The 20252-nt window shown below is 40.2% G+C and overlaps 3 protein-coding genes and 1 long non-coding RNA gene across 14 annotated transcripts in view; 1 reads left to right on the top strand and 3 right to left on the bottom strand.

Annotated features, from left to right (window-relative positions):
* Positions 1 to 20252, top strand: part of LOC110181206 (cyclic nucleotide-gated channel alpha-3) — a 69492-nt gene that overhangs the window by 11046 nt on the left and 38194 nt on the right. For all 11 annotated transcript variants that reach the window (XM_086829021.1, XM_086829019.1, XM_086829020.1 and 8 more), the window contains exon 2: positions 16842 to 17155. In XM_086829021.1, coding sequence (XP_086685147.1) covers positions 16936 to 17155 — 220 coding nt within the window. In that variant the 5' untranslated portion in view covers positions 16842 to 16935. The remainder of the gene's footprint in view (positions 1 to 16841; positions 17156 to 20252) is intronic.
* LOC110183990 (uncharacterized) lies at positions 4827 to 5606 on the bottom strand. Its single transcript, XR_015270722.1, has 2 exons — positions 5465 to 5606; positions 4827 to 5405 (listed from the first exon to the last, which is right to left on the bottom strand). It is a non-coding gene; the product is annotated as an uncharacterized LOC110183990 (long non-coding RNA).
* On the bottom strand, positions 5859 to 6479 carry LOC110184168 (uncharacterized). Its single transcript, XM_020952620.2, has 2 exons — positions 6384 to 6479; positions 5859 to 6324 (listed from the first exon to the last, which is right to left on the bottom strand). The coding sequence occupies exons 1-2, from the start codon at positions 6432 to 6434 to the stop codon at positions 5980 to 5982; spliced, it is 396 nt and encodes a 131-aa protein (XP_020808279.1). The 5' UTR covers positions 6435 to 6479; the 3' UTR covers positions 5859 to 5979.
* LOC110183905 (KH domain-containing, RNA-binding, signal transduction-associated protein 2-like) lies at positions 14381 to 15945 on the bottom strand. The gene is made up of 2 exons (XM_020952289.2): positions 15702 to 15945; positions 14381 to 15634 (listed from the first exon to the last, which is right to left on the bottom strand). Exons 1-2 carry the CDS (start codon positions 15853 to 15855, stop codon positions 15036 to 15038), a joined length of 753 nt encoding a protein of 250 aa, XP_020807948.2. The 5' UTR covers positions 15856 to 15945; the 3' UTR covers positions 14381 to 15035.

Below are 20252 nucleotides of genomic sequence, written 5' to 3'. Positions count from 1 at the left end.
CCTGTATAACCGGAAATAAATCGAAAATAAGCCTTTTTTTTATGTTGCTGTCCTGCAAATTCTTATACCGGATTTCCCGTTCAAACAGGGTAATTTTCTGCTTTCTGCCCAACTCTTTCGCCTTTGTTATCTCTGCTGAACTGTTTGCATAAATCAAAACTCTTTTCGTTTCCCGCCCCGGCTTCTGAATACACGCTTTCCCATGTGTGCCATTCATTTAGTTGTGCATTCAATTTTTTTTTTTTTTTTCACATATATGTATATATAAATGTCTTTTTTTGGTAAGGCCGGAACCATGATTTAGTGCCGCAACTAGCTGCTGGCTGGGCCAGGCTTAATGATGTCAATCGGCGCGTGCTTTGGCTTTAAACTAAGGCCGCATATTTGCCAAGTTTATTTGGCCAGAAAAAACAGAATTGGGGGCCCGCACACATTCATCATAAATGTGGATGAGATACGAGCCGGGACGAGGATGAAGGATGAGGGAAAGGTAACATGGAAAAGCAATCGACGGGCAAGGGGAGCGCATATTTCACGACCCATCTCCAAAAAAGGTTCACAAGTGCGCTGATATGCGAAGAGATGCTTGCCAAAAAATTACATGGACCATTGGTCAGCGGCAGCAGCAGCAACATCAGTAAAGGCAACGAGCAACCAGCAACATGGCCCGCAGCAACCCTTAAACAACATCCCCCTTCCCCCGACTCCCTTTCACATTCACACACACACACACTCACTCGTATATTCATATACGAAAGGAAGAGAAAAAAAAACACCTTTGATGTATGTAATTTTGTTACCATTTTTTATGCCTCTCATTCCAATGGCATTTTGTTGTTTTGTTTCGTCCACTTTTTGGCCATAATGCAGAGCCGCCTCCTCTGCGGGTGTCTACAGCTGTGGTGAACAAAGTAGTTTAGCACTTAACAGACAACTAAGATGTGGTCATTTCCATTTGTCAGTTGGTCTTTTGGGGGAACTTTAAGGGCCATAAGAGAAAGCAGAGAAAGGTAGCCAAAACAATTTACATTTGTTTTATAACCTGACCATACATACTTGCTGTGGTTTTTGTATGGAAAGAGGGGAGAGATTTCTAGTTCTTATAGATTTGTACACCTTCATCTCAAAAGTATTCATCACTTTATTATAATTAATTTATCGAATTTAATGGTAAAGCTGATTTCTAAATAATAAGAACTTTCAACATTAAAATATTATTTATTATGGCTCATTTTATAATATATATTCCAGTTGCAATTCTCTATACAATTCTAAATCATAAAGAAAATCATATTTCCGGTGGATTTGCTACTTTAAAATATCATAGCATACTTTTATATATTTTCTAGTGGTTTCAATACCATTATACCTTTAAATTCTTACAATTTTCACTAATTTTTTGGACACAACTGTATGAAAATGTGTGTGTCCCTCTGAGAGTGTGCGCCGCTCTGGGTGTGTGTGTGTGTGTGTCTGTGACACAGAAAGCCAGTTGTGCGAGGTGCGAAGCTGTGACGTAAGCAGAGAGCCAAAGCAGCGGAGCACTGGCCATCAAATTGGGTTACCAAAAAAAAAAAAAAAATGGGAAAATGTAGAAAAATCCTGGACGAGAAAAGGATGGCGGAATGATACATTTTTTTTCTCAGTGGCTCCCGCCGCCACAAGGGAAATGAGATTTGCGCCTCAGAGCGGCAACGTGTCAGTTTCAAAAGCGGAGGAGAAAATACAAAAAAAAAAAAAAAAAAACAGCAGCGAAGGATTAAGGATAACAGCGGGCTAGCTGGTGAACTGAACTGAATTTTATATTGCCAAACACATAAACATTTATGTATGAATGTGTATTTGGGCCAAAGTCCAGGTGATTGATTTGATTGGTTGCAATTGCTGCTTGACATTCATATTCCTCTCCCATAAATACTTTGTTCCGACTTTATCAGTACACGAGTATATGGAAGCAATATGAACTAATTGGCCATCAACGGAATGAAAAGTTGAAAAACTTTTGACACCGATCGCAAACTTCAGACGAAGATGAAGTTGTTTATTGACTTTTTTCTTCCTCCCCACGGATGGGCGAAGGAATTTGCTTGGGACTAATTGAATTATGGCTATCCTGTGAAGCTGCTCCTTTCTGCCTTTTCGAAAATTGTCATTGGCCGTCAGTCGGTCATCGAATAATTATCGCGTTGTAGACAATTTTCCACCAGGGGACGCAACGCACTTTGACCTTCGCTCCCAAGGAGCAGAAGCTTAATTACATTGAACTAAATTCTAAGAGGACAGGGCACAGTTCGCTTAATAAGTATTCGCCTGGCGACAGAGACAGACTGGCACAGCGATTGGCGCAATTCCCACAAGCTGACAAACTCATCAAAAATTTCACAGCCACTTGGGAAGGCAGAAAAGCGCAAAATTTTTATTGTGTTTTCATTAGAGGCGCGCAAATGGTCAAAAAGAAACGCACTAGCAAAAAATTCTTCACATTTGTCAAGGATTATTTATATAACCTCTATTGATTTTTAAAAGACATCAATTAAAGTTTATAGAAAATACTGAAAAAGGACATTAATTGTCTATAATGTACAATGTTCAAAAATATTGAAATTTGGAAAAGAATTTTTTAAGAATTAACCTTGATTTTCAGCAAAATTTATTTAAAGTTCCAAGTAAATATTGGAAAAGATCGCAATTACAATTTGTCACTACAAGTTTAAATTATAAAATTTGAATTATTTTAATGTGTTTTGTTACCTGTTATAAGTATATTTTGTAATCACAATTGGTAACTTATGCAGTTAATAAAGATTCTTGGATTTATTTTATTTTATAAAATCAAATTGCTCATTATTTCTCCAAGTGCATTGAGTTAAGCAAAGCAAACCGCCATCGCCTAGGACACTCTTAGGGGGCGTGACCAAGCGGGAGGAGTGGTCGGTGTGGCGGGTGTGGAAACTTTGAACAACTCTGACCAAACACCCAGACACGCGCGAGAAATGGGCATAAGGAATGGAAAAGGAGGAGGAGCAGGAGCAGGAGCAGGAGCAGGAGCAGGACGAGGAGACCGAGCTCCAGCTCGATTTGAAGCTGGAGAGAGGCAGGATGGCGCGAAGGAACCTAATGAACAAATGAACAGCACACAGATACAGATGTGTATCTCACTGTTCGCATATACATACATTCATATACTTGTACTCTGTACATAGTTAGATACAGATGGCCGAGCACTTTTTGGGGCGGCAATACTTTAATCTCAAGGGCACGTTTCCGGAAATAAATAAATAAAGCTCCTTGGCAGAAAGCAAAGCAAAGCAAAATGCCGCTTTCTTTTTTTTTTAGCCATAAAGCAAAAAAGCGAGGGAGAAAAGCTTTTCGACATAGAAATTTCCACCGTTAGCTAGGGAAAAGGAAATTCTCTAAAATTTTAATGATACAAAATATTTGCACAAGGAATTCATCATATTTCCCACTAGCAATTTTCATCATCTTGGTTGCTTTTTTCATTTTATTTTTTGTTTTTCTGTCTGGCCAGCCAGCACTTGAATTTGTAATTTAAAATTAATTAAAAAACACAGTTGGTTGTCGCCTTCTTACCCCCGCGCTGAGCTGAGGTGGAGTTTTGCTGCCGACAGACCGACTTGAAATTTAATTCAATCAGATATACTGAAATGGCAAAAACTCGTTTATTCGTTCGTTTTCTAGAGAAACAATTACATAGCACAGATTAAAGCTTTTGCCTTTGCAATCAGAAATCTATTTAATTTTTAATATATACTATGAACTTTAAGCTTGAGTTCAAGGAAACTTAATATTTTATGTAGTTATTTACTCTCAAAATAATTCAAATTGCACAAAAATTGGCAGAAAAACAATCTAATAAAAAAAATAAAGCAAATATCAAAGGGAAATTTATAAGTATTTAAAATGCATACATAAATAATTGTAGACACAAGGGGTGTGGATGTGGCATTGCGGTTGTTAATTATAAAGGACAATAAAAAACTTAATCCAAGGCGCCAGATAGGACAAGTTCTTCTGCAGGGTCCGTGTAATTAAAAGGAAAACTTTTGTGTTTCGCCAAGTCATCGATAAATCAAAGTGAAACAAGAGCCGAACCTCCATCCTGTTCCCTGTCCGCTGTCGTCCTTTCTCCGGGTTTCCCTTCCCTCCCGCTGAAACAAATCGCAGCTCGACAGCCGACGACAGCTGATTGATGATCCGCAAAATTACAAATTACACACAAATGTTATCCGGGAAGGAATTCGGGAGATAAAAATCAGAGGGACCCAGCAACAAACAAAACACACGCCACCCAATTCACTTAAGGCGTTGCACCTTATTTGCTTTTGCCCGAAATGAATGAAATTGATTGATTGTGTTTCATCAATGTAAATGAACGGGGAGCCGCAATTAATACAAAATCCATGATAAATGTGCTCATAATTATCGAATTTTGAACTGTTTGAAAATGGGGAGCGAAAATCAAACATACGCCCCAGTCGTGGGAAATTAAACAGCAGCTGGTATACACACACATTTTTCCCCCGTCCTTCCTGTTTTGCCAGGACAAACAGTGAAAAAGCTTTTCAAAAATATCAAATTTCCGCTTGCATTGAACTCAGTTTGCGATGCCTGTCAAAAAATGCCCGAGAAGATGCTCGGAAAAGCGTTTTGGGTCTGAACGAAGTTCATAAATGATTAGGAACAAGGAAACGACATAAACTGACAAGGTTTTTCTTAGAAAATTGGTGGGGGTGAGGGTTTTAAAGAACATTGATAGACAATAATTTCTAGACATGATGTGAATATACTAAGAAAGTCACTAAAAATAAGGTGGAATGTTAACATAAAATTTATTAGGCGTAAACCGAGTCACTATTAAACATGATGGAATATTTGTAATCAAAGGTGTGCTGTTCCGTTTCAAATCGCCGAAAGCGCTCATAATGCTGGCCAAACATGAAGGCCTCAATTTGGTATAGTCGAAAAACTTTGAAATTCTGCTTCGAATCAAATCGGCTGTCGTGAGCACTCCGACAATTTGGGGGAATATCGTGGTCGTTTACCTTTGCCAGATCCATGTCGCATGGCGTGTGCAACCTCAGAAGTTCTTCGGGCGTTATTTCATCTTCTTTTTCTTGTTCTTTTTCATTTTCATTTTCATTTTCTTTTCCGGTTTCGGTTATTCGCTTTTTCCGCGCAATATGCCTTATTGTATAATTTAATATGGCCGCAGACATTGGAAATTCGTTGAATAACGAGTTCTGTTCAAAGGCATCCATGGAACCATTTTTCGTAATGTTAGTCCTCTCGATCTGGATATTTTTTGTAAAGTTACTTTTATTGATCTGAACAGGAATAGGTGGTCGTTGAAGAGGAATAGGCCGGGCATTACCATATCTATACAACTGCAATGCGGAATTTAATATTATCCCTTCATATGCATAGAAGAAATCGAATTACTTACAATTTGCAATATTATGACCAGGAAAATTGTGTGGATGATCATTATTTCGTGTAGGTGTGCTTGAGTTATTTGTGTACAATAACTTATAACACAATGAATACTATGACTACGTGATCCTATAAGGTTTCTAACATTGATTTCTGTTGCTTATTTAGAATTTAGTGCAAGTGTAATAATGTAAATATCAAATTATTATATTAACAGCCTAGTTTATCTTGAAAAACATATTCAAGGCGAGATTGTGCGGTTTGTATTGTGTTGTATTCATACATTTAGTAATTTAGATCCCAAGTTACATTTTGTATTCTAACAATTGTATTTTTGATTATTAAAGCATTGTCTTATATAGTATCCCCTTGCGTTGCCCATCCAGAAAATAATCAGAATATACTCATAGAGGTAAGGAAAACAGCGAGGGGCTTCTAGGATATATTTCTAAGTTCATTGCAATACATGTAAGTCCATAATTAAAATTTTGAAATGATTAATAATTTTTTGTACGATTATTAAACATTTTAATTGTAATCGTAGCTATGGGGCTCGAGTTCGTAACGCTTTAGACGCTCATGATACTGGCCGAAAAAGAATGCCTCCAATTGATAGGTCTTGTAGATGCGGTAGTTTTCTTCACTCTTATAGCGATTATTGTAGGCCCAAATGCACTGACGGGGGAAGGCGGACATATAGCTCTGGCCACCCCTTTGGTCCATATCGCATGGCAAGTGCTTTGTCCGGAAATCCATTGGAATCGCAGGAGCTGCCCTTGCCGTGCGGCTAAGGTGTCGTAGTTGTGATGGCATAGCCGGAGGTGCCTTTTCGAGTGTAAGCGGCAGGCTTCTGGCCACTATTCCAAACGGCAACTATGATTTGAATTTTTTCCCCCTGATTATTAGCATCTCAAATATCTTTTCTCACTTACCAATGCGCCGTAAATGACGAGAATAATAACCCGATTTAGCGGACACATCATCGTGTTTATTGGGGAAGTAAAGTAAACTGATTTGTATGAGGGGGTAATGAATGTATTGGCAGTGCCTACACTGCTGTGTTTATAACAAATCATTGTTCTAGTTAAGAACTACACTAGAATTTATATGTAAATCATTCGAAGGGAAATATAATTTCATAACAAGTTCATAACAAACTTATAGAATTCTACAAGAAACTTTACCACCTTTCCAAATAGAGATAATATATAATAGCTGTTCCTAGAATAGCCTCTGTTTAACTTTATACTATATATAGAACCAACATCATCTTTGTGGCAGCATCAATTACGAATGGAGGGGGAAACAGGACTCACTGCACTGACAGTCGAAAGGATGTCGGGATATTAGAGCGTCCAAGGACTCGCAGCATGTAAAGTGACAGCCAAGTGTCACATAATGGCCGACGCTGATAATGACCAAGAGCGTCTGCCATATCGATTCATATTTATATATATACATATATATATGGCGGTGATATGTGAGAGCCAAGTCGAGCGGCAGCATTTCAAGTGTGAAAATAATATGACAGCAGTAATCAAGGCGCTGATGGCAGAACTAACCCCTCTCTGGCTCCACCCCCCATACCATACCATATTGATTTCAGGCTGAAAGGCTGCAGGAAATGGGCAAAAATATCTGGCGGAAATGTTGAGCTAGAATAGGGAGCAGCAGCTTCATTGGGGAAATGGAATGGGGCAGACATAAGCGAGGGAGACCGACTGTTAACACATGTCAGTGGGCCATAATTGCAAGGGAGGCTGTGGGGCAAAGTGTTGTTGTGTTGCTGCGAAGTGAATTTCCAGCTACAGAGAGAGAGGAAGAGTGAGATTGAGCTAGACCAAGAGCAAAATGAATGACAATTGTTTTGACACGCATGTTTTGGCAGCAGGCAGAGGGGGCAACTGTCAAAGCTATAAGCTTGCATCGAGAGCGCTAGAGAGGAGGCATGCCACAACGCAACTTAATTGAATTTTTAAGGCCCCATCCTGTGGATGAGATTTATGGGAAATTCATTTCATCGAGCATAAGACATATCTCTTTTAAGCCAATATAGCCGGATTATTACTAGTTTCTAGGTTGGTTTTTCCATATACATATATATTTACGATTGAATCACTTCCTATATATGATTCATTTCCATTTCATAGGTATAGTAACCAAAACCAGTCTCTACTTCCAACAGTTTAAGGAATTAAATCAATGGAAAATTAATTAAATTAAGTATTCATTAAATTTTGGTCAAGTTTGAGTATGCTTTCTGCGGCCTGTCTATCTTGTGGCATTGCGGCAAGCCAAGGACAGTCGACCTGGGTGACACCTAAGCCACAGTCTTTACCACCCCTCTGCCTTGGCAACACTAAATGCCTTAACAGTTCATTTTGCATCCAATTAAGCCCGGCAATTGTCGAGGGTCCAAGGAGCGTTTGCTTCTGCTCATGACATCTCGACCTCAGGACCCCAAAATATCCACCACTCAAATTTCAATCTCAGCTTTGGTCTGAAGACCCACAACCCAAAGGCTTTCGAGCACCGCGAACGCTTAGACCGATGGGACCTGGATACGTGGAATGCAAATATTTCCCCAGCGAATTGTGTGTACCTGCTGCAGATGCAATTTCTGGGCAAATGGGACGCTTAATTAAAGCCAAGCACATGGAGAGGCCCAAGGGCTGAGATGATGGAGATGAGGATGAGGATGCTGAGCCGGAGGATCCGGATGAAGGTGGCCTGTCACTCACTCAAAGGCGGCTGTGAAGGCCGTCCAAAAGATTGACGATTGCCGAGGTTGCACAAGGTAGCTGATGGATGTGTCTGCTTGGCACTTTTGCACTGCCAACTCCCTTTGGGCCATTCGGCACCCTTTTTCGTCGGGCAGAAGAGTCTTTACAGTCGTGGTCATAGGAATAGTTCGATAAGACAGTTACTTTCAAGAAATAAAGTTATATTTAAAGAGCTGGTCACATACCAGTTGCAACTTTAATGCTAGAATTTCAACCGCTGCTGTACAAGTCACACATGCATTAGAGCCCCGGTAAGTTCCATGGCTCGCTGGCGATAAACCTTGATCCCGGCCGAAGTTGCATGCCGGCGTGGCAATAACTTGTAGCTGTCAATGTTGGGGCCCTCTCCCGTAACCCGGACTGCGACTATAAGCGCATTCCATCTTCGACTTTGCCAATAAAGTGAAATATCCTTTCATGAAACCCCGCCATTGCCGTCCATGCAGCTCCTTCGTGGCTGCTGTGTTGGCACATATTCTCGCCTGCTGTGCCAGCAAATTTGTTGCAGGACTCCGGGTAAAACAGCAGCTTCAACTACATGTACACCGAGCGAATAAATTGGCAGGAAATTAAATGTAATTGCAGATTAAAAATCACTGTAAAAACAGATGGGTACATTTTACATTTTCGAATTAAAGTAAAGCCTTTCTGTGGTCTCAATTATCGGATTTAAATGAAACAATTTATTAGCTCAATTCAAGGTAAAAAAAATGTCTGTGATTTCAGTACGAATAGAAACGGTAAAACTAAGTATTTTCTTTCAGTTTACAACTACAATTGCCATTGAAGCTGTAGCTTTAGCTGAAGCTGCATCTGAATGTGAAGCCTTCCCCCTCATACGCACACAATCCTAGCATTTGTGTTCCCTTTCTTTACTCCAAGTTGTTTTTCATTTTCATTTTGTTTTTCTTTTTGTTTTTTGTATTTTTTTCTTTTGCCCGCTTTTCGCACGAAACGCCGCGACCCTTTTGTTTATATGCGCTCTGTCGAATCACAAAAACTGTAGCGCCATCAGTACGGATTGGGTGGGTTTTTGGAGGGCGGAGGGGCGGGGATGGGTTGTGGATAAAGATACGAGGATGCGGAAGGGGAAAACTGCAGGATGGATGCCACGGATGCGGGCACCTTGCACAAAGGCGAAGGCACCAGCTTTGGTCCGAACTAAAGCGCAGCTAACAAAATGTTTATGTGCCACAGGGTCTCAGTCAGCCAGTGGTGGGAAAAATACCATTTTAACCCAGGTAGAGTACACAATGGTTTCCCCAAAAGAAAAAAAAATATAAAGATGATACGATCTAGTTTTTTTTTTAAGGAAAGTTAAAGATTATGGAATGCTCTATAAGGTTTTGAATTAAATTTAGTGTTTAAAGTTCTTAAATATTATAAGAAATGCTAGTATATATATTTGATATGTTTTACTCTGTAAGTACTCTAAAAAGTATGCTATAATATTTTTTAATGAGAAGGATAGAGGTTATGAAATGCTATGAACAAGTTTTAAATAAATTTATGGTGTTTAAAATCCTTAAATATTATGGGTAATGCCAGTATATATATTTTGTGTTTTAATTTCATGTGTAAATACCATGAAAAGTATGATTTTATGAATTGAGTTTTAAAAACTTTTTAACAGCATTATTGGTAGTCATTTTTATGTGGTTCCCAGAGCTTGCCAATTGATTTTAAGGCATTTAAAGTTTAATCAAACAATTAAACAAATGGGTGATTTTAAAAATAAATTCTTTAAAAATTTCAGAGATTATAAAATAATAAATCTCCGGATTCGATCAAGGTGAAAGGTATTGGATGTTAAGTGAATTTTGGATAGGAAGTAGTGATTGCAACCGACAGACATGTATCCAGATACAACATTCTAGCAACCTCCCATCGCTGGCCTCCGAAAGGCGTTGCAATGGGTGGCTCTGTGGGTTGGGTGGCGCTGGATTTCGCCGCTGGCTTACTGCTCACGTATGTACAGTTATAAATTGCAGTTCGTGCGCCACGTTTGCCCGGTTGCCAAGATGCGGGGGGGAGATGCACGGCATCCACAAAGGGAAGGTGGATATTCACTGTTAGTTGAAGCTGCTGGTGGCTTGCTTGCTTGTGCTCTCCTTGTTTTTTTGCTTTTTATTTTAGCTGTTATTCTTAGAGGAAGAGATGAGAGAGAGAGAGAGAGAGAGAGGAAGTGGGCGAAAGTTTGTAGCCCCAAGCCAAAAGGGGGCGGCAGATGATAGTCGTTGTTGTAATAAAATTAACAAAATACCCAAAGCTTAACAACAATTAAATATTGTGTGCAACAACCGCAATACACATTTCGAAAATCGCTAAATTTCGTTTTAAATTGCTCAATTATACATTTTGCGACCACAACATGGGGGGTACGGCAATGATAATTGCATATAATAACGAGAAAAAAAATTGGAATCGATATAAGATTAAAGCGCAATAATAACACACGAATTAAAATAAAAGAAACGCAGACCGAATAAAATCGAAGAGCGTGGAGCAGAATGAGGCAGGCAGGCAGGCAGCCTGCATTAATTTGCATGGAAAATGTGGCAACGAGTCGAGGCTGATATAATTGCACAAATGGGGCTGCAATGAGGACGATCGAGGGGATGGTTCGCCGAGCATATCGATGACGTTGGCCAAAAAAGGGGAGGAAAACGCAACGGAATTTAGCACAATGCAATTGGGGATGAGGGTGGAGTTATTGGCAAGCGTTATTTACTTTTGCATTAAATGCGATTTTCAACTTTATTTAACCCTGATACTTGCCAGAGGCGTCAATTTACGGTATGTTGTGTTTGGCCAACATGTTTTCGTTTGACTTGTTTTGATCTCAGAGTATGGATTTTGTGTATGTAAAATGAAATAATTTTGCGGGTGGTTAATTTATATATTATCCTGGAATTACACATAGTACAAAAGCTTTAAATTTTAACTCTAAAGCCGAATAAAGTAAGCTCATTTCCTACGGGTTTTTTAATTTAAATATATCCTTTACCTCAGTGGCTAAGTCCTTTAATTAGCTCTCCATTGAGCAGGGAAAATGTTACTGCTTTTCCTCGAATTCGTTTTTTAGTTTTCCGGCTTTCTATTTTGGCCAGGAAAATGTGCAATTAGGGGGCGTCAAATGTGGTCAGCGAGAGATCGCGTTCCATCAACTTGTCCATGGCAACTTGTCAGCATTTCCGACCATCGCCATCCCTCCTTTTGTGGATGCTGTCACATTCGTGTGACAAATGCGCACTTGGCTTAATCAGATGGAATATGTCCTTTGTTGGGTGGGGGTTATAATCACTACCAGAATCAGCTTGGAACGAAGCCACATAGAGGCTGCCTTTTTTTTCGCAGAAGAGCTAGACAGGGTTTTGTGCTCCACTCTTGCCTCTAATTAGTAGCCTTTTTTGCCAGTTCTTGGTGCTGTCCTGCAAATGCTCTTTTTTGTTTTTGTTTGTCCGCGAGATTGATGGCAACTCATTTTTTATGCACAAGGCTGTCCGTCTTTTGCAATGCGAGCTGGACAAATGACTGGAGTTCTTGGTTGTTCTTCGGGATTATTCGAAAATTAGGAAGGAGCAAGGAGGTTTGCATTAATTAGCTAAAAACAAAAGCTCGTTATTTTACGCTGATGCAGCTCAAATCGCACGAAAAAGCAATTAAATGCTGTCAGGCTTAGAAAAGGGACACGAAAAGAGAACATTTGGCATGAAAATTGTTTTCGTATTTGTGCAAATATATGCATTTTCAATTGCATTTACCAATATACCTACTATAAATATAATATATATTTATAAAGTCCATATGGATGGGAAATGCTGTTCGTAACAATATTGGCAAAACTTTCACTGGGAATACGATGTGAACTGTTTTTCCACCTTCGATAGCTGGGAATTACCATATTTTTGTTGCAAAACGAGATAGAAGAGAACGAGGCACGTGAGGTGTTGCAGGGTCTGGAGGTGTGGAAATGCAATTTTTACTCCACGCTTCGGGTTACTTTGCATCCAAAGCCCGACGAAGATGCTAAAAATTGCAACGGAATTGCAAATGCTGTTGACACTTGCACAATGCAAACAATTGCCCGAGATCTCCAAACGTTCCGTTGCCACCTTTTCCTCTTCCCGATTTGCCTGTCATAAAATGTTCCCTCTTTTCCTTTTATTTTTTTTTTGGTGAGGGAAGGATTTTTGCAAGTTTTTGAGTCTGGGTTTCCCTGGCAATTTCCATGTTTACGTAGGTTTTGGCAACACTTGATTGCCTTTTGGGCTTGGCCCAACGAAAGCGGAAAACTGGATAGCTGCCAGGATATTTTCTGCCACCTTTTCCCCACAGGCTTTCATTGGATATTCGTGCTAATAATTTTGATCGCCTTTACGTAATCATCATGATGTTGTGGCAGGCAGCATGAAAACGAATGTTTAATAGGTTCTTTTGGGAGTTGATATGCAAAAATATGACATCGAATTATCATTAGGATTTGTGTCAAAAATTGTGATTGAAAAGTTAATGAGAGAGGAGATATAACTATATTTTAGTAATGCAATAATATATAAACATAATGAATAAAGCATAATGATATAGACTTTTAATACATGATTAAGCTGATTTCAAGTCTTTATGAGACCTAGGCAAATATATACATCTCAATTATTGTCATGGTTAAGACTTACCCCATTTCCTTCCAGTGTATATATATTCTTGATGACTTTAACTAGGCTTCTCATGGTATCAGCGAAGTCAGTTTCTTCCTGGTTATCCAGATGAATTGCGTTGACCAGGTCTAAGGGCAATCACTATCACTTTCACTATCGATGTAAATATTAGGAAGGCCACGGACTGAGTGAGGCCAGCGCCACGTCAGTTTCTGTATTTATAGTCCCCGAGTAAAGAGAGTAGCAGAGAACTGGGCAGGAGAGAAAGGGATATCGATAGGCAGAAATCAATCGAGAGAAACCGATATCTTTAGAGATACGCAGAGAGATGGACATTGAGAATGAGAGAAAGAGAGAGAGAGAGAGAGAGGAACAAGTAGAGGGATAGAGGCATAGAATTAGAGAGAGATAGACGGACAGACGAACATGGCTTGATCAAGTCGGCTGTTGATACAGATAAATGATGTACATAAATGCTCGGAAGTGACACTGGGTCAACATATGAGTAAAATTATTTATAATACCCTGCGAGAGTATCAATTATTATTGTTGATCGCCTTTATATAATCATGGATATGGGAAAGTTGATGGGATCTATGGAAACCGGATGTGCAATAAGTCAAGCACAAGTTCTTAAGCTGCTTCCCTTGTCCGATTCCGATTTCTATATTTTTGACTTGTGTGTGTTTGTGCAACATCTGCAGTTATAGTCGCCGCTTGCCTCCATATGCGATTTGGCTTGCAGGCGGCTGCGGCTCATAAATCATATTTGTATTTGGATCTCGTTCGCCCCAGCGCCCTCAACCAGCGCCAACCAATTTCCTCCGAGTTTTCCCGCAGCGACGACAACATTCAATCAAAATGCTGCAAAATCCCACAAATTTGTTATTCGTCACGTATCCAAAAAAAAAAGGAAAGTTGAATGTGTGTAACTGTTCGGGAGGGGGTTTTCTTTTTTGTTGTTACTGTGTGTATTTGTGTTGGGGGATATTACGTATACGCCCAGTCAAATGGCATTTACCAAAAGAGTTTAAAGCCAGCAGAGGCATTTAAAGTGGCATAATATGTAAATATCGGAATAGAATAATGTGCATTACCCACTCCACACCAATCCAGCCCCCATGCGAAGCCAACATATGCTGTACATTTGCCAGAGAGACAACTTATCAAGTTTACACTCAACTGAATATTTAGAGTCGCTGTTGAGTTGAGTTGAGTTCCCCTCATTTCATTCGGTTTTTTCCCACTTCCCTTCTGCGCACTGCTTATTAAATATTAAAATGATAAGGAAAAGGACGAAGGACGACGTACGACGGAAGGGTCTGGTTCTGGCTTCTGGTTTTTGGTATATGTGTGTATGTATGCATTGGGGTTCCATGTTCGTGTCTATCATTTGCTCTCGGCTTGTTTCTTTTTGGCTAAGAGGCTTTAGGCTTAAATCCTGGAAAAAATACATATAAATCTAAAGAGTCATAGCGCAACAAGGACTTTTAGTGGGATCTTTGGTCTTGTTTTTATATTCATAATGGTTTAATAACATATTTTTAAAATGCATTTTAGTGTTTTTCATGTTCAAAATTGGACTCTTGATCTGGGAGTTTTTCAGTTTGAATTGAACAATTTGATAATTCCATACGGGTATTTGTTTATCTCTTTAAGATATCTTGTGACATGAGTATAAATTTGTATGGGTTAATTCAATTGACCCGATTATTTCTTCTTCCGTTATTTCATCAAGAATCGTGGATAATTGAGAACTTATCTAATTAATCATAATTATGACAGTATTTTCAGTATATATTGGACTTGTGATCTGATGGCGTTGATGCCAAAAGTTTAGATTTGTTAATCCTGTTAAAGAATTTATAAAGTGTGAACGCATTATTACATTATTCATTCATCTTCTTCTTAACGTCTATCTTTTCGAATTCTTCTTAACGTGTCTTCTTGTCTTCTTGTATTCATATTGTTCTCAGCAGGTCTTTTATAATCATCAACAATATCGTCCTTAGTTATCATTTATAGCGACTTACGGTGGAATCAAGCGAAACTACGATCCGTTAAGCTCGGTACTCTTATTAATATTTTTTGGGACTAGAATACCGAGGTTTTTGATATTATTGATGGACTTGGTTTGCTGTACTCAAAAAATAGTGGTTTGGCGCTTGGGGGCCACCTCCTCCGGCTTGTCAACTTCAGGCGGATTTTCCGCAGCTCTCTTCCTTAAATTAATGAACTTGGGGGCTCCGTCGCTATTGCCACCAAACTTTTTACCAAATATCAAATTCTTAGCCGACTCAGGATCTATGTTCATCATCTCGCGCAGTTGCTCTTGCGACACCTCATCGTTCTTGTCTGGAACTATATACTTGCGGATCTCGGAAAGGGCATAGGCCATGCGAGCATGGGACTCGGCCGGGGTGGCCACAGTGCTGACCTCCAGGTAGAGGTCCTTCTGCAGATGGGCATACCACGGATCGCCACAGTCGCGCAGCTGGTCCTCCTTGGCTCGATCACGCATCGAGTGGCGCCCCTTGATGGAGATTTTGCACTTAGTCTCATCCTGCAGGCGACGCAGAGAGTTTCCCTTGGGTCCCAGAATCTTGCCAGTGAAGTTGAAATTCGGATGCTGCTTGACAGGCACAAAGACCTTCTGGGTTATCTTCAAAGGCCTCTGCTGGTAGACATCGGCATAGAACTCTTTGCCCGGAATGCGGCCAGTGGAGTAAACACGGGCCACAGCTACAGCAACACGAAGAATATCGTTTTACTCACTTTCTTATTAAGATTCATCACATGAAAAATTTACCTTCATCGATTAGCATTGCGCATAAAGGAAACTCGGCGGACAGACGCTGGCGCTCCTTGTCCACATCCGCCAAGAACTCCTGGGCCACATCGTTTAGACGCGGCTGATGCTCATGGAAAGCTGGTTTTTCTGAATTATCGGCAGTTCCGTTCATTTTAATAGGTTATTTTTTCTTTAAATCTCACGAAAGACTGAAATCTGTATGTACAGTACTGACAACGTTGACTTTTTGGCTGCCAAACAATATCAATTCCAGTGACGGAAAACTACAAGCTCACTTTAGTTGGTGTTTCATTTTTATTTCGAAACAATTTCACTTGGTTCTTTAAGTTCTTACTAAAAAAATAAATAATATTTTAAGTAAATTCAGAAAATATAATAGTTCTCAAATTGAACGTAAAGTTTCCAATCTCTTTAGTTAAAGTTTAAGCAAACATTAAACATTACCTTTTTATTGTCAGGCGTTTCGTTCTCGTTTTTGCATTCTACAGTTCTGTATAGAGATTTGGATGACAACCATTTTATTCTATTAACAAGAAATGCCAATCTTATCATACAAAAATGTGACTCACGCTTAGTGATAAGTTCCTTTTTGGAATTCTTAAGACATTAATTCAGAGTTTTTCCGCCAACTTGACGCAGTTTCCTAAAATCAATTGTAAGCGCCTTTTTCAAGGGATTTTAGTTTCATGTTTAAGCCATTAAAAGCAGCGTCATTACTCTATACCCTTCATATGCTAATATCTCCATTCATATTTACCATGTCGCAATCATTTTGTGCGCTGTTCTTTTATTTTCCTTTATTTTTTTTGTCTCGTTTTTCCTCTTTTTTTTGTGTTGTTCTGTGGCATTTCTTTAGCCTTGATTGCAAGCATTTGCATAATTTAAGAAGCTCGCTCTCCCAGTGTCTGTGAAGCTGTCTTGAGCTGGCAAAGCATGAAAATGAAAATTCCAAGCTTTTCCTCCTTGCCCCCTTCTGCTCCAAAGAAATTATCATATCTTTTGAAGCTCTGTTCTAAATTATTAACGAAATAAATAGCGAAGGCTGCGAAGGCAGCGAGTCTGCCTGCCATGGCATCATGGGAATATTGAAAAAGTTTCGCGTTTCCATTTACCATTTTCACAATTTTTCCATTGCAGAAGGAAAAGTGGAGAGCACGAGCTGGAGCAGGAGCAGTAGCAGTAGCAGTACCAGGAGCCGGAGACCTACAAACCAGGATCGCAAGTCGGGGGCATGTCCACAGCCAAAAGGCTGGTGCTCTCGCTACGTGGACGCAAGAATTCGCAGGGCAACTCGGCGACCTCATCCACCCGCCTGGTATCCGCCGGCACCTCGCCCGGCCATGAGCTGGACGAAATAGCGGTGGTCTCGGGCACCGGATCCAGCAGTCACCACTTCTCCTATGGCGGCTGCATTGCCACCGGCGATGCGCCATTGCCGCGCTACTCAACAGGTGAGTGGTGGAGTGCCATCCATTACACACAGTCCACAGTCCCTGGCCCCCTGTTCCCAATTCCCTGGAAAATCTAGCACCTGAAAAGCAGTTAAGTAACGCCACCAGAGAATGTTGACCCACCACCACTACCACCACCACTGCCTAGTTCCAAACACTTGTGTGTGAAAACCTTTGTGAAAACCCCCTAATCAACCTGACCTGCATGCCGGTAGAAGCGTTTCGTTCATCTCATTTACACCACTGAGGATCCAAAGGGGGACAAAGTAATGCCTTTGAAATTATATTTAAACATTTACTAGAAATTATTCGAATATAATTGAAACATGGGAAGGCTTCGAGTTCAATCTTCATTGTTATACTAGCATTCTTCTTCCCTTTTATGTATATATTCTCTATAAAGTTTAGTTTCAACTTATTGATTCAGGACCTTCCAAGGATAAGACATTAAGTATTCGGCGACAAAACCACCAAGGCACTTAAGGGTTTTCCCTACTTCTTTTGGGTTCTCCACACATATCCCGAAAAGTCAGTAGACAAATGTAGATTCAGTTGCTGGGACCCAGCTAAATTATGGAAATCTGTGGCCTAATGAAAGCGATGAAGATTTGATTTGACAAAAGCGCCTTAGCCGTGGAAGAGAACGGCAAAAGACAAACAAATAACATACAATCTTGGCCAAAACCTAATGGCAGCTGTTGTTGGCCCTGCAGAATAAATCAATCAAATGACAAATATGCTTAGGCAATTGTCAAGCCAAGTGGCTGGCCTGGCCGGGTTTTTGCCCTAATTTCATTCGGAGGCTGCGGTCGCACACATGCGAGTTGTGGGGTGTGGTGTGTATGTAAGTGTGTTGTTTTAGAGCCAAAGCCAAAGCCAAAGCCGCAAAAGCGTCAGGGCCTTCGTTAGTTTCCTTGTCACATTTTATAGGCCGCATATGTTGCAGACATCTCTCTGGGTATCCAAGTCTCCTTGGTATCCTTGGGCTGCTCGCTTAGCAGCCGCCAGCACGTTCCTTTCCCCGGCTTACAGTTAATTTTGAGTGAAATTCAATTTATCATTGAGCGGGGCATAAATCCGTATTTGGGCCACTCGTTGGCTCGTTACGGACCATGGTACATGGCATACGGTGTATCCTGGGCGTAGATTTATTTCGGTCGATCCTGTTCTCTTGTCGCATTGTATTTGCCAGGACATTAGCAAACTGCCTTCAATTTGTCAGGCAATGAAACTTTGGCTTTTTGTAAACGAGTTCTGTCTGTATTCGCAATGCATTTAATGGGACTTAATGCTGCATTTAGAGGCAAGCTCTCTTGTTTATTGGCCAACACTGTAATTGACATTTATGGCCTATACCATGTCCACAACTTTAATGTTGACTTCAATGCTTTAACGCTCACTTTTCGGTGAGAATCATTTCAAAAAGTAGGATATATGTACATAGATGATAGACCCCAAAACGAAGCACACGAAAAACATGAGCAGGAAAAGTTTTTCCCCAACTTTTGCCATATTTTTATACAAACCCACCCCCCACCCCCCCACCCCCTTCCGCCAATTGCAAATGCTTTCGACAATTTTTAGTACATTGCCCTGCTGTATATAGAATATATAGTATATACTTTGTTTTGTGTATGTGACAAAGGCAATTTTGAACTCCGGGAGGGAGGTAGTAGGCTTTGATCAAAGTTTTCTTTTACTTTTTTCTCTCGTGGGCTTTGGCATCAGTAAATTAAATTTGAGTTACACGCAAAATACGCTGTAAAAATGGGGAAAAGTGAGCAAATCTATGGCACACGGTACTTGTTGAATCGATATGCGTGCGGTGTGTGTGTGTGTGTTTGTGTGTGTAAGTGTGTGCTCTCTAAAAGCTTGGAAAATTGAATTTGCCTGAACAATTGCCTACTTTTGCGGGCGCATCGATCAATGGCACGGAATTGCATTTATATATCTATTAGGAGGCCAGGTAAAGCGTTTTTGCCATATTCAATTCTATCTCAATCTCTTCTTATATGCGTTTTTTTTTATGGATTTTGCGACTAGCTATTTGTGTGCTGGGAAATGCCTTTGTCCGAGTCACGTTTAACTGGAAACTGCCAAACGATAAAGCCATCAACAATGGCCAGACTCTGGCTCTGTTTCTCTTTTGTCTTTTGCCTACTGTGTCGACTGTGTCTGCGTTGCGTTGTTGTGTTGTGTCCTGCAATAATTGAGCTTAGAGGGTCTTATGGCAGCTGCATCATTGATTTGCCGCCCGACTGTCAAAGAGGGGTAGGGTTTTTGAGGGGTTCCCCACACAGCTCACACCCCTTTAGCCACCAATCACCCTGGGGAAAAGTTTTAGCAAAACTTTCTCGTTTCGTTTTTCTTTCCAGCTTTTTTTGCTTTGCATTTTACGTTTTTCGTTTTTCGCATTTTGTATTTTGTTGAATTTTTGCTTTTAGCCCAAACTCAAACCCGAAAAAGACTTCAGTGCCAGACATAGTTGAGTCGCAGCAAAACTTTTTCCATTTGCCAACAGAGTTCACTTCTATGGCAGGACACAAAGAGACAGAGCGAGAGAGAGAGAGAGAGAGAGAAAGACAGAGACAGAGATACGGCGGGTAGACGACAATTTTAAAGCATCTCCTCGCACTTGCACCAGGCAAAATTGCGCATGTATAATTAGTTTTATTTACCACCTGGCACACAAATTTTAATTAGAATTTATGCGTCCTTCTCCAGTGGCCTCAGCCAGCCTGCTCCTGTCTCTAATCCCTTTACTGGCTGACGGAACGCTGCTGCTGCTGCTGCTGCTGTTGCTCCCGCTGCAACTTCTTCTTTGTCTTCTAAGCCCTCTCTTTGGTTGTAAGAAATTTCCTTGGTGGCCGGACGATTTAACTTTGGCTAAAACGCTTTGCACTGAGCGAGAAAACGAGTTGAACAAATAGATCAAGGCAAGTCTTTATCTTTAAATAGAAGACTTGAAAGGGAAAAATGTTTTGAGAGGATTAAAGTGTGTTTTATGCTGACACTTAATACTATTTATATAAAAAAAAAGAGTAGAGGGAATTGCAGTTATTGATTTTTGTGTAAATAATAATTTGAATGCGATTCC

This window comes from Drosophila serrata, unplaced genomic scaffold (assembly GCF_035046125.1).
Source record: "Drosophila serrata isolate PLE 108 unplaced genomic scaffold, ASM3504612v1 contig_184, whole genome shotgun sequence".
NCBI classification, from domain to species: domain Eukaryota; kingdom Metazoa; phylum Arthropoda; class Insecta; order Diptera; family Drosophilidae; genus Drosophila; species Drosophila serrata.
Note: the sequence above shows the minus strand (reverse complement) of the source record. Positions and strands in the feature narration are given on the sequence as shown.